The sequence below is a fragment of the Leuciscus leuciscus genome, assembly GCF_965113295.1.
Source record: "Leuciscus leuciscus genome assembly, chromosome: 8".
In the NCBI taxonomy this organism is placed as follows: Eukaryota; Metazoa; Chordata; class Actinopteri; order Cypriniformes; family Leuciscidae; genus Leuciscus; species Leuciscus leuciscus.
The window spans coordinates 9,644,283-9,659,220 of NC_138732.1; the positions used below are offsets into that span (position 1 = coordinate 9,644,283).

General features: G+C 39.8%; 1 protein-coding gene across 1 annotated transcript; it reads left to right on the forward strand.

Annotated features, from left to right (window-relative positions):
- Nucleotides 1-390: 390 nt before the first annotated feature.
- Nucleotides 391-13,700, forward strand: fam193b (family with sequence similarity 193 member B). The gene is made up of 10 exons (XM_082177543.1): nucleotides 391-755; nucleotides 2,822-3,097; nucleotides 4,074-4,257; nucleotides 6,197-6,412; nucleotides 7,784-8,192; nucleotides 9,237-9,423; nucleotides 9,534-9,770; nucleotides 10,607-11,621; nucleotides 11,734-11,809; nucleotides 12,734-13,700. The coding sequence occupies exons 1-10, from the start codon at nucleotides 567-569 to the stop codon at nucleotides 12,828-12,830; spliced, it is 2,886 nt and encodes a 961-aa protein (XP_082033669.1). The 5' UTR covers nucleotides 391-566; the 3' UTR covers nucleotides 12,831-13,700.
- Nucleotides 13,701-14,938: the final 1,238 nt, after the last annotated feature.

Consider the following 14,938-nt stretch of genomic DNA (forward strand, 5'->3'; position numbering starts at 1 on the left):
CACATATATTGTCATTACGTATTGACTATTTACAGTGTATAGATGGATTTTCAAAATGATACAATATATATATATATAAATAATAAATAAATTATTAAAATTCCTATAATATTCTAAACACAACATAAGCGCATAAAAAGGGATATTTTATTTTAATGTATAATTTTACTGGCGTTCCTCTCATCAAAGAACATATTTGCATGTACGTATTAAAGCGGCACGTGATTACTATGTTGATATTTCTCCTTCTATCCTGTAGTTTCACTTACAGTATTCTGTCACCTGGAAATCTTGCCCTCATTAAACATGGAGTCCTCGGTTATCCCCTACCTTACTGAAGCCGTTTGCCATCAGTACGTGTGACCCCTGAACCTGCTCGAGTGTGTGAGTGTGGTGTGTGTGTGAGTGTGAGTGTGTGTGTGTGTGCGTGCCAGCCCTCCGCCATATTCACTGTTGTCTTGCCTTGAGAAAGAACAGGGAGCATTCGAGACTGCCCACAAGAACCGAAACTGTGTTTATACACCGAGCCTGGAGACCAGCCGACGGGCATAATACGGACTAAAGCGATGGCGAGGAAAAAAAGCAAGCAGCAGGGCGTCGGGGCCAAGGATTTAGTGTCGGGACAGCAACAGCAGCAGCAGCAGAGCCTGTCGAAGAAGCCCGGCGATGCGGGAGCAGCAGCAGCAGCAGCGGCGGCGACAGCAGGCGGAGGCGCTGGTGCTGGAGGAGATGCAGGAGCGAGCAGGACCAATCAGGTAGCTAATGCTAACACGTCCATCCAACAGCACACCTCCTCGAGCCGGTTCGCGCTGTTAGAGACTTGGTTTTGTAAACTATTTTAACGGGTGTTTTATTTAGGGCTCTATTGCACGTGCAGTTATTTGTGTTTTCGCGCTTATTTTGCGTTTTGTAGCGCCTGATTAGCGATGTCCGATTCATGAACGACTTGTTCTTTGGAATCGGATCTTTTATGATTTATTTGAACCGATTCGCAAAATTGGTCTGAACGATTCGTTCACGAATCGGACGGAATCTGTCAGAACAGTTCTCGGGATCAAAACATCTGACTGACAGCCGTTTTTAGAAACTTACGCTTTGTTTGGAGTTGAAGCCGGTAAGTAATGTGATAGCAAGAGCATTTTGAGTGATGTGGTGAAAAAGTATATTATTTTAATAGCCTATAACAAAATATACAATCGTAATGAAAAATGTTTATGATTTGATTAAATTACTGCCTCAAAACAGTTTATTTTATTAAAAAGCGTTTTATTAAAATAATAGCACTTTAAATAGACAATGCTGATGTAAATCTTATTATTGTTAATGTAAATGCAAATTATAAATTATGAAATGAGCCGAATCATGTCTAAAACAAACTGAGCTAGGAGTCGGATACCTGGAATTACACTTCTATAAAACGTAAAATAAAACCGTAATATGTGCAGTTTGCATGTAATATGTGCAGTTTGCATATAATATGCCACGCCAGGATGGACCATATATACATAGATATGTCTTTGAGGGACCATGTGATGGCGCGATTACTTCCCGACGTAAAATAATACGTGAATCTGTTTTGGAACCGGTTCTTCGAAACGAACTGTTCGAAAGAATCGTTTCTCGGAAATGAGTCGGATTTCCCATCACTACGCTTGCTCTCGCGCTGCACGGGCGGAGCAGCACTAGCTCGCCCGCAACCTATGCAACGATATAAATAAATAAATGTGTTGCCTTCACAGCGTTTTAATAGCCCCAAGCAGTGCAGTACCTTCTAAATGTTTTTACGACACTGGTTGTTTAGATATAACGTTAACTGGTTCAAGAAAGCTAAACGAAAGTCCGTGAAGCACAAAGCTAACACAGTGTGTTGCTGTCGTCTATTGCTGTGGCTACTAAATTATTTCTGTAGAGCTCAAGCTAAAGCGGCGCTACTAACCCAGCCACAGTCTCACTCTATGTGCTGACACAATTACTATGTGTTTGTGCATTAAATGACTTAAGAGGCATATTTACTATGTGTCAATGGTTACATTATTGTCATACGATTCAATTCTGGCTGCCTTTCAGTGTTACCAACCTGCTAATATCTGCAACACTCTAAAATGTTACACTTGCAATGCACAAAAACATTAATAACGGTAAAATGTTTGAGCTTATGCATTTAACAATGCTTTTGCCGTGATTTGAGTGTGTACAGTGGATTCTGAATGTGTGGTATTTGTTTTGGTGGGTTACAGATGTCTTGCTGAACAGATTTGTTGAAACAGTTAAAAAACCCTGATATTTCTAATGTGATTTATGTGCACAGGTCTGTTTTACAATTTAACAACTTATTGTCAAAGAATCATGCTTTAATTATTGAGTTCCTATTATAAAAAGCTTTTCTACTGACCAGTCAGTCATTGAATTGACAGACATCATTTTTGTATGAATATTTTTTATGAACTGGTTTCTTCCAAAACACTATAACATTATCTCTAATGATCTAGAACAAATTAAAATGATCTTTAGACATAACCAAGCAAATATTTCTGCAGTGCTTATTTCCTAGTAGAAAATGAATCATTGAAATCGTTTATGAACCCATTTAACTTGATTTTACTCCATTGGATGCCTTTTTTAAAAAATGTTCTACCGACTACTGAACAACTTGCACAAGATTGTGGGATAGCTACGGTTCCCACGGTCATGAAATACTGGGACTTTTCAGGCGTGAAAAATTCATATATATTTTAGTGAATATAATTTCTTGGTTTCAGATGCCGAGCTCATTACAATCTGTCCGTCTGTTGTTGTTAACTCATTTGCTCTGATCACACAGTCCATGCATACGTGCTGCTTGCTGTGCCATCGGGAGTTTAAAGACTGGGGGGCAGGCCAGGTGAACGGGCTCCCCAGTCACGGGTCCAAACTGGCGGAGGCTGTGCCTGCGCTGTCCCAGGCCCTGCTGAGGGAGGTTCCGGGCCGCAAGCTGGCAGACGCCGTGCCTTCGCTCTCTCAGTCGCTGTTGGGTGAGGTGCCGCTGTGGATCTGCCAGAGCTGCAGGAAGAGTGTGGAAGAGGAGGAGAGGAGAACGGTTCAGGAGCAAACTACGCAGGTAATTGAGACAGAATATATATAGCCTATATATTGCTTCTATCCTTTGATTACATGAAGATCAGTAGTTATGTTTTCATAACTTAAATGCGCCAAATTGGAATATTGGCTAAAACTTAAAAATAAAACAGCATTTCGATTGCATGTGTTCAATAGAACAAAATCATCACTTCCTGGGAAATTGTCGCAAAATATCTGTAATAAAAATGAAAGTTGCTGCAATCGTGAAGCCACTGTGGCTCTTTTTTCCTACATCATAAATGAGTTGCGTCTCAGAACGCGCAGACGAAATGCAATTAATGCTGTCATGCTATCTTGCGTTCGGATGCCTGGTGTTTGGGAACGCAATCATGCGAGACACTTCTGGGAGGTCATTATACCAAAGCATTCTGATGACAGACTTTTGCTCAGGCATTTCAGAATGATAAATTTGAGATGCAGTGCCTATGCATTGGTCGGCTGGTTAGTCCAGTTATCTAATCTCATCCACTGTTGACACAAAGACACACAAGTTTTTTTTTTATTGCGCATCAAGGGATATATTGGTTAAATGTGTTTCCGTCGTAGTTTATGTGCATGTCTTCTTATAGGATGTCACTGTCCCACAATGTATCCGCCTCAATTGAGCGAATACGTTTTTTTAATGCGCATTTTTAGAATTAAAGCGCATCTTGGCGTTTCCACCCAGCGTTTTTTTTTTTCTATGTAACATCCCAAAATGCGGATAAAAATAGGTAGATGGAAACATACCTAGTGTGTCACATGTGTGACCAAAACCGTTCCTTCTTTAGACAGGAAAGCTCAGCGGGTCATTGAGGACAATCCTGTGTACATAATACAGGCAAAAAAAGTCTGATAGCACTCGCATGTCTAGTGAAACATAATTTCCCATGCTCCCTAAAGATCCCTCAAAGATTTTGCAGACTCACATTTTGCTTTCTGTCACTTGTCTAAAAGATGGATGTGTTGTTATCCAGGTGCCGCTGTCCCACTCGTCCTCGTGTAAATCTCAGAGCTGCGGGAATGGTTATCCGGAGCATAGCTCGGTGGATTGGGACCCCAGCTCCTTCCTCTCCGCACGCAAACTGTCTGGCCTGTGGAATTCGGCTCATTCTAATGGAGGGTCTCACTGCAACCACAGCACACCTACACTTTCACAGGGTACGTCTTCCTGCTCTTTTACTTCATTACATGGCACTCTTCAACACTTGATTCTGATTGGTCAGTTGCAGCATTGTGCGTTCTGATTTTGTTGTATAATGCGCACTGAATTGACCGCCTCAGGAAGCCAATTTTCTACATAACTGTGCAAGTTTCAGGTTTCATATCACTCCATAATTTCTTCTTTATTCTCAGATGATAAACTCAAATCAATATGTCATGCTCATTAATTGATTTATTTGGTACTTAACTGTGTAATAAGCAGGTTTACAAACGCTTCTTTCTTCTTACGCTTCTTTCAAACTTCTTCAAAAAATCTAACTTTTCGTGTAGTCTGCAGAGTGGTTTTCATAAAGCGAAAGTTAGTGTTTAATGTTGCTGTTTGAGCATAAAAACGGATCTGCAAGGTTACAAAGCTCCAAGGTTACAAAGTCCACTCCAAAGGGAGATATTTAATTTTACAGAATCCCCTTTTCAAGAACTACAACGAACGGCTCGTTTGGACTACAACGCATTTTTTCCGGGTTTGTGGAGTCATAAATGTTACTCATTTAAATAATCCCCGCCAATGGAATGCGCCAAAAAATCGAACGAGACCTGGTTAAGCTGCTGCTATGTAGCCTGCATTGTGCTCTCTTAGTTTCTGGAAGCTGTTCTCCGTAAAATGTGCAGCACACAGATAAACATTGGGATTATAATGTTCAGGAACAGTGTTTCAAATTTTAACCAATCTAAGTTCGTCAGCCTTAGGAAGGTCAAACAAATGAGTTGAGGAAAAAACAGCGGCTCTTTGACAACACACAAAAGCTTCTCCCGAAATGGTGCAGTTTCCTCTTTGTTGGGACAATCTGTTGTTTGTGGATCACAACTTGTAAGTATGTCTTGTTATTTGTAGTTGTTTTCCCTTTCAGTCGGTCACGTTTGACGTTACGTCGACGTCACCGACGTATTGGGATCTTTCCTGAGAGCCCAATCACCTTCGAGTGTAAACTAAACAAGCCAATGAAATTTGGCGTGCGAGATTTGCATCTCATGCTCCGCTCCCGCAGTGTGGGTATAAATAAGGAAGCTGATGCAATGCATATTTGCTTTGTGCAGAGGAGCCGAGCCAGTGAGCTGGCCGCCCAGCGAGCACAGCAATTGTGGCAACGGCACGTAACGTCTCCGTTCCCTCCTTCAGGGAACAAGGGTTACTTACGGAACCGAGACGTTTTCTATTAACAGTTCCAATTATACGTTTTATGTTGTTGCTACGCTCGCCTGCTAGCCAACATAAGTGTTGATGTACTGCTTACTATAGCTTTTGTAAGCTCTCACATTTGTAAGGCTGTTCACCCCCCTTAGGAAAATTAACCATGGTTTTGTGATCGATTACTGTTTGTATTACCATACTTTTTTCTGACAAAGATCATGGTTAAATCGTGTAACATAGTATCTAAAATGTATAAAAAATAAAAAAAAAGAAGAAAACATACCGCTCTGAAACGTCCTGTGAAATCCGTGCTTGAAATCCGTTCTGGTCTGGACGATCCCCTTGTTTGTTAACATTCTTAAGTCTGCATTAGATTTTAATTGGTTTTAAATTGAGTTGAGATCGCGATTATGAAGGGGCGTGACATTTCCCGAACACACACTAAGCGGTGCCAATGCACAACACACTGGGCCAGTTAAACAATCACAGGACATTTCGTATTTCTGAAGGAGGAACTAAACCAGAACTAAACGACGCGTTCGGGCAAGACTGGGGAGAGTGGAGCTGTAATAATGAAAAATATGTGAAAAATAATTAGAACAATCAAGCATGAAAGCATAATCTAGTACACCACAAAAACAAAATAAAATCTTCGTAAAAGGGCAAATTAGGACCCCTTTAAGTATTAAATAGAATTTGGATGTAGAGATAAGAGAGACTGATTGTGTTATTTTTTTGTCCTGGTAGGCGGGACGTTGGGACCAGCTTGCCATGAGAAGAGATCTTCTCATGATGCTCCCGGGAAGGCTGCCAAAACATTCGGGACTAAAGTCTGTCCCTACAGTCATCCCTCATCCCAGAATTCCAATGCAGCTTCTCCTGGGACACTGTCTGCCTCCACTGATCTATGTAAGACCAACCCCAAGCACTTCAAGACAATGTGTCGACGACCAACTCCTCCAGGTGAGAACACAATATGATTTTATTGGTTATTGCACTGGGTATCATTAACTGACAACAATCAACAATTATTTGTACATTTATACTTCTAGGTTAATATTCATTTCTAAATATGCTATTGTTAATTAATGTGCATTCATAATACATTAATTCATGTTAATATACTTGTAATGGTAAAAATGTATATTTCAAAAGGTATTTCACAAAGGCTGCATTTATTTGATCAATATTGAGAAAATGCTTTACAATTTAAAATAACTGAGAATGTAATTTATTCCTGTCATGACAAAACTGAATTTTCAGCATCATTACTCCAATCTTCAGTGTCACATGATCCTTCAGAAATCATTCTAAAATGCTGATATAAGAAACATTTTTAATTATAATCAGTGTTGAAAACCGTTGCGCTGCTTAATATTTTTGTGAAGAACGGTAATACTTTTTTTTCAGGATTCTTTGATGAATACAAAGTTCGAAAGAGCAGTATTTATTTAAAAATAGAAATCTTTTGTAACATTATTAATGGCTTTACTGTCACTTTTGAGCAATTCAGTATGTCCTTGCTGAATAAAATAATTAATTTCTTCTTTTTTTTAATTACTGACCCTAAACATTTGAATGGTATGTAGTATTTAACATTAGCCATGATCAATAAAGGCTGTAAAAGTATTGTTCACTGTTAATTCATGATACCTAATGCATTTACTAACTTTATCAAATCAAAGTGTTACTAGAATGTCATTCACCACTTTGTTTAGGCGTATTTACATATGGAATTTGGTAATATCCGATTCCATATGTATCTGATTGCACGTCGAAGTGCTTGTTCTAATTTTAGCGCAGTGTTGCAGTAGAAAGACTAAAAGGGATTGTGTGGGAGAATATGCATGCATGCACTTCAGCTTTAATGTACACAATAACAGTTAATATTTTAATGCATTTTAAATTAGATACTTTCACCATTTGCTTTTTCAGTTGTTCATTTTGCACCGCATTATGTAATGGGTGCGAGCCGCAAAGCTTTCAAATTTACACCATTTCCTAACCATACTCAACGTGACAAGAATGTGTCAGACATCACTGCAAAGGAAATGTTGCTGCAAAGTGTCACAATCACATCCAATCAGAACATTTCGATATTTGATAAACTGTTATGTAAGGTGGGATTATGAACCAATGAAGTTTCACTGGGCAGTGCCACTGAACACAGCAAAAAATAGAAACCAAGCAACCGATAAAGTGTCCCGTTGCTTGTTGCTGTCACTCTTAATTAACATGGAAGAGTTGATTCACTTGCATCTGGATGCAAACTAATTGTACGTCCCCTAAAGACAACTAAATATCCAAAGTATTAAAATATGCGTTTCTCTCCAGGTGAAGCGTTCCACCCAAACGATCACCACCAAGCTGCAGACCTGTCAGTGCCGCCCAACAGTCCAACGGGTCTCTCATCCCAGCATTCCTCGCTGCTGCCTCCCAAACAAAACTCCAGTCAGCATGTTCACGTCAACTCCGCCAGTCCGGGGCTGCCTTCGCATGCTCCTTTCTCTCCGTTGGTACCAAACATTCACTCTCCCGCAGCGAAGCACTCGAGTGGGGCGGACAGTCCGGTGGCCCTGCACAAGCCCAGCGCCTGCAAGAATTCCCACATTCCCGCTGTTAGCACGCAACACGGCAAACTCGGCAACTCACTCATAGGCTGCAGTCACCCCTGCAACGGACACAGTAACGGCAGCCCTGTAGCCTCTTCCAATGCTGGCCATCTGACGTCTGGGGCATGCAGGTGAGCATCGGTGGACGTGCACTGTTCATCGGTTGTTTTTATTACTTTACATTTCTGTATGTTAACTGTTAGGGCTTTGTTGAAAATATCGATTTATTGATTCTCATTCGCTTTAATCGATTCTATTCTTAAATCCCAGGAATTGATATTTTATTCTATGCTGTTTTCAATTGATGCATAAACAAAACTTTACTTAACATTATTTGTAGCGCGCCTCCAATCCAATAAATCGCAATAAACTTTGTGCTTTGTGCTAAACTTATTGCTTTGTTATGATATGAAACAAAGTCTCAGCATTAGAGTCCGTCAATGTTGTTTTGAAATTCAAATAATAAATGCCGTTTTGGCACGACGGATCACTGTATATTTACCGCCTTACTGATCATCTCTTCCTCTTTACTATTAGTTATATCATGAAATAAACATGAATAAACATCAGAAGGTACTGTATGTTGAAAGATACAGTACAACACAATCAGTGTTTCAACCACAGAAAGACATCGATGGAATAGCTTGCAAACAATGTCACCTATCGTCACATTTACCTCAGGAAAGCCATTCAGTGTCTACAGCTCGATTGTTAGCTTGAAAAATGAGCATTTTGATAAATATATGCACCATATTACATATTCATTGATTTTTATTTAACCTGTTCTTCAATATATAATGTAAGTTTGAATAAATCAATCATTAAAACTACTTTTTAAGACGGCACAGTTTATTTGTATATATTTATTCAAGAAACATAATTATGTCAATAAAAAGTTATATTAGAAAACTGACTTATGTGCAAATTTAAATGTTTGTATCCTTAATCAGTTGTTAGTTTGAATCCTTGATATTACAGTAATGTACCAACTGACAGGGTTCCCTGTATAGTTTACAGCTTTAGTTGAGAGGTATTTTTGTTTTCCTTGAATAATTGACATTTACTGTACCTGATATACAGTATATCCATTCCAGATGAATCTATAACAAATCAGATGAAACCGAATCACAAGCTTGTGAATTTGTGTCTAAAGTTGTATTGTTCTGTTTGAGCAGGGACCAGGCATGTAAAGGGCACAAGTTGCCCAATGGGTCGTTGTGTCACGCTCCGCCCTGTGAGCTTGAAGAAGGAGATGATGAGGACAGCAGCTCGGAGCGCAGCTCCTGTGCTTCCTCTTCCAACAATCAGAAGGACGGGAAATACTGTGACTGTTGCTACTGCGAGTTCTTCGGCCACAACGCGGTACTGTTTACCTAATGCTCCATCTTTAATGTTTAGACATTGCTCTAACGCATTATGTTTGTGTGCTCTGTCTACCGTAAATAAAAGTATCGTCATCTTCCCCTCTACAGCCTCCGGCTGCCCCCACCAGTCGGAACTATGCTGAGATCAGGGAGAAGCTTCGGTCCAGACTGACCCGCCGTAAAGAGGAACTCCCTCAGAGGCAGGATCTAGACCCGGCAGCACCACCGAGTGCCATAGACCATCGAGATGTGGATGAGCTCCTGGACTTCATCAACAGCACAGAGCCCAAACCCATCAACAGTGCCAAGGCTGCTAAACGGGCACGGCACAAACAGAAGAAAAAGGTACAGTGTTTTCCATTTGACTGTGTGCAATATAGACACTTTAAACTGCAGAAATAGTAAGAGTTGAAAGTGAAAGTGAAAGTGACACGTGACGGCCAAGTATGGTAACCCATACTTGGAATTTGACCTCTGCATTTAACCCATCCAAGTTAATGCACACACATTAGGAGCAGAGTAGTGAGTAGTTAACACACACACACTGCAAACATGGATACACACACCCAGAGCAGCGGGCAGCCTTTGTGTGGCGCCCGGGGAGCAATTAGGGGTTAGGTGCCTTGCTCAAGGGCACCTCAATCATTTCCCACCGGTTCTGGAATCGAACCAGCAACCTTTGGGTTACCAGTTCAACTCCCTAACCACTAGGCCATGACTGCCCCCATGTTGCATGTTGAAATGCTATTTCAAACATTCCTAAATATGCTACATGAATATAACTAACTGTAAATAAATTACACCTTTTATTATAAAAATTATACAAATTTTATGTTGACTATTCAGATTTCCCATCACAGAAATAAATTGCATTTTAATATATGAAGTATTACAATTATTTCTCTATTTATTTTTCTTTTAAAAATGTTTGAACGGTTGTGTGTGTGCTTGAATGCTTAAAAATATTATTATTTTGAATTTCATTACTGATAAGCCACTGATTTCTAACAGGCTTCTGTTTCCAGATTGTACCTTTGAAGCTTTGGCTTTTTTGATTTCCAGAAATAGTTTTTTTGAAGCCAGCTTGCCAGTTGTAGTCTTTATGCAAATGCAGCATTTTCTCTTCCAACATTCTTTTAAAAAATACAATTGTGAGTGATTTTATCAACAATTTTGAACAGGAGAAGGAGAGGGCTCTTCAGGGCAGCGTTGAGGCAGCCATCGGTGAACCCCGCTCGGCATCTCCCCCCGACCCCATGGATGATTCGACTCGAGATGGGGAAGCGAACAGACTGTTGGAGTGGCCTCAGCTGGAGCTGGAGCGAGTTAACAGTTTCCTCACCAGTCGTCTGGAGGAGATCAAAAACACCATAAAAGACTCCATCCGTGCCTCTTTCAGCATGTACGACCTCAACCTGGACGTCAACGACTTCCCGAAGAAGGCGGCGACACTGGAAGGAAACCATCTGCTGTCTCACCTCAATGGATCTTCTGATCTGCAGCAGATAGACTTGGATCTGGCACCGCTCTCGTTGAGGAACTTCAAGAGGGACCTAGACATAGTGAACGGTTGGGAGGACACCACTGCAGCCAAAGACATCCAGAGGCTCCACTCCACACCCAGTCTTTCCAAGCTCATCCGTGTTCAGTCACCAGAACGAAGCCCAGCCACGGGGTCAGAGTCCATCCAGCCTGGCACCGCGTCTGCTGCCAAACCCAACGATGCAGTTCCTGAAACCAAGACCTCAACTGCAGTCGGATCCAAGACAAAGAAGGGTAAGAAACAGCAGAATCAGCGGCAGCAGGACCAGGCGACTCAGGAGCAGGCGACCAATACGAAAACAGCAAAAACTGAGATGCACAAAGCACAGGAAACAAGGGCAGCTGATTCAGATAAGAACACCAGAGGTGGATCCAAACAGAATCACCAGACTCAGCAGCAGACAGACTCCCAGAAAACAGGAAATAAGAGAGCAGAAGAGGTCAAAGCTTGCAAGCAGTCATCCAACGGAGCCTCAAACGGTCACCATAATACAGGGTCTAACACGCAGAGGGGGAAGAACGAACTCTCGGACACACGGGATGTAGACTCTAAAAACACCTCCAACACTCACAGTTCACAGCAGCAAGCACAGCAACCGAAGGGAAAGACTAAAAATAAGAACAAAAACAAGACGGAAAAGTCAAATGCAATCGGTAAGTGACATTTGGGAAATAGTAAGTTGGTCTGATCTTGTGGGTCTGTTTAATCATATTTCTTGACTATGTTCAGCTCTTCATTACTTTTCACCCCCTTTATCCCTGATAGATGATGTGTTCCTTCCCAAAGATGTTGACCCTACCGAAATGGATGAGATCGATCGCGAGGTTGAATATTTCAAGAGGTAAAACCCAGGCATTACCAAAGACAAACTGCTCTGTTTATTAGCTGTGTTTCTTTAGACAAGCATCACCATTATTATTGTTGCTCATATTTAGGATATAATACAGAAGTTTAGTTTAGTTACATTTTATATTAATATTTTTACAAATATAAATCTGCTCTAATATGGTGATCACAGACCTTGCACTATAGGTGCACTACAGTCAAAAATAAGTATATTTTTTAAGAAATTAATACTTTTATTCAGCAAGGATGCATTAAACTGATCAAAAGTGACAGTAAAGACAAAGTTAAACAAAAGGTTTATATTTCAAATAAATGCTGTTCTTTTAAACTTCCTATTGATCAAAGAATCCTGGAAAAAAATGCATCAGTAAACAAAAATGGCAAGCAGCACAACTGTTTTCAACATTGATATTAATAAGAAATGTTTCTTGGGCACCAAATCATCATATTATAATGATTTCTGAAGGATCATGTGACACTCAAGACTTGAGTAATGATGTTGAAAATTCAGCTTTGCCATCACAGAAATAAATTACACTTTTAAAAAAACATTAAAAGAGAATACAGTTGTTTTAAATTGCAATAATGTTTCACAATATTACTGTTTTATGCCAATTAGAACATATCTGATGCTTAATATACAGTTATGCAAAATAGGATTTTGCAATTTTTCCAATGAGATTTGACTGTCGCTGGGGCTACCAAGTGCAGATATAGTGACTAAAATCTAGATAGGGTAACCAAAACTTCCTGGTGCTCATCGTTAGGATATCAACTAGGTTTACATAGAAAAGATATCCCTTGTCTCTTTATCGCCTCACAGGTCATTCTCGGAACCAACCAGAATTGTATACAGATGTAAATAAAAGTCTCACTCGTTGCTTAACATTCTTTTAATTTCCCCCTTTTTTTTTCTTAGGTTTTGCCTTGACTCTGCTAAACAAACCCGACAGAAGGTGGCCGTGAACTGGTCCAACTTCAGCCTCAAAAAGATGCCCTCAAATGCAGCTCAGTAACAGATGGGTGATGGTAAACAGCCCCCCCTCCCCTCCCAGCAAGACTGTATCAAAAACCAGTTTGGCCTTTGGTTACTGTACTTAACACTCGATCGGCCTAAGGTTGCTCCCTCTCACAGCCCTTTCTGCCTCTATGCCACGGGACCTTGATTTTTGACCACCAGTCATCAAACATGTTTTCGTTATACCTGTTGTTCGTGGGGAATCACACTGCACCCTGACCTCAGTCCGAAAACCTGCATCTTGTTATTGCATAAGTCGCTAAAACACATTCGGGTACTGATCCAGTTCATCTATATGCTTTATATGTCGTATGTACACAGTTATTTTACAATAAAAATGTTTTAAAATTTGCAACAATGGCTTAGTTTGACCCATCAAGCCTTTTTCAGCTGTTGATTTTAAAAGGTACTTCTCCACTTGCAAATCACCATCATGCATTTTTGCAGACGCCACTCACCCTGCAAATATACTGTAGTCTTAGAATAGATTTTTTGATAATACAAAATTCAAATTGCTGTATCATGTCTGATTGTCATAATGGAGGTAAAAAGGCAGCAAAAGACTGTTGTGTTCACTGATGTGTTTAAGTTTGTAGTTTGTCTATGTGAAATACAAAGATCTGGATAGACTATACACCACACCTATGTCATTTGATTTCACAGTCGACTTTGTAAAGCCTAGACAGTTAATATGCACAAAAAGTGAACCGTGCACATGGACTTGGTTGTCCTTTAGAACAACAATGAGAACATCAGTGCATATGCTTACAATGTATGATGTGTGAAACTTTTGTTTTATTACTTTGGACGTTTTCAAGAAAAGAAAAAGGAATCAACACTAAAAAGAAACTGATTTTAAAGACCTGTATCCGTTGACTGTCACTTTTATACACAAATTTGAAGGTTGGGCAGATGAGCTACGTTTCCTTTGCATGATGAGTAAAACTGACAAGTGTAGGCTACTACAAACCTCTCCCATCTCCTTCAACACTGTATGGAATGCTGTTCAAAACTGACTTTTGGCAAAAATCCCTGATTCCCCGAGCAAAATCTTATGGTAGTGTCCCTGCTGATCCTCCCATGTGGTGGTTTGGATATAGTTCTGTGCTGTGACCACGTTCTTGTTGTGAGTTTCATTTTGTAGTTGGTTCTCCAGCAGTGCATCCTTGTTTTGGCTGCATGACCTCATTTTGTTCATCCCAGACACTTGCAGTAGTTCTGCTCGTGTAGTTTCAGTCCACTAGTGCGTGACAAGTTCAGACCTGTTTTCACTTACATTTGCAATCAAGGACTTTTCATGATGATTTAAGACTCTCCACAGTGGTACGGCACTTGTAACATCTGGCTGCCCTTTCCATAGCTTTGTATGTCTGCATTGTATTTTTTACTGAGCCCCTTCTGGTAAAAATCCCAACTACAGATATGACATCATGTTGAATATTAGGGTCTCTGGGTTTATGATCGTCTGAATCTCCTTTGAAGGATTGAGATCTCTTGAGAAATGTTTTGAGTTTCTGTTTTCATATTTTTTCCCGACATCTTTGACTCTATCCAGGTTATATTCAACTAGAAAACATTATCTTAAACATTTGGAATGTAGATTTATACTATACCATTAATGGCCAAGTGTATGTTGGCTTTCTGTTTTATTTTGTTGTTTTTTATTATTATAATTATTATTATTATTATTCACTTTTGATACTGTGAAAATCTTTCATGCCGAAAGATTAAAACATGACAGTTTTGAGAAAAAAAAAATGTGTTGTGTTTGCTTTCTAAACTTATGTTGGTATACCATTCAAATCTGTCAATATAAGAAATTGATAAGTATAATAAACAAATGGGAATAATTTGAAAAATTGTAGTTACAAATTAACGTTAATTCACCTTGGAGTGGTTTTCAAGGTAAAGTTTAGCTAAAACAAACAAAAGAAATCTATCATTAATTCACTCTCGTTTCTTTTGAAACCGGAGACCTTTTAAGGAGATTTTAGGCAGAATATTTGGGATTGGAATGATTAATTGTGACCGAGACTGTCATTCTGCCTAATGTTTCCTTGTGTGTTCCAACATAATGTTTTTGGAACAACATTATGGTGAAAAATA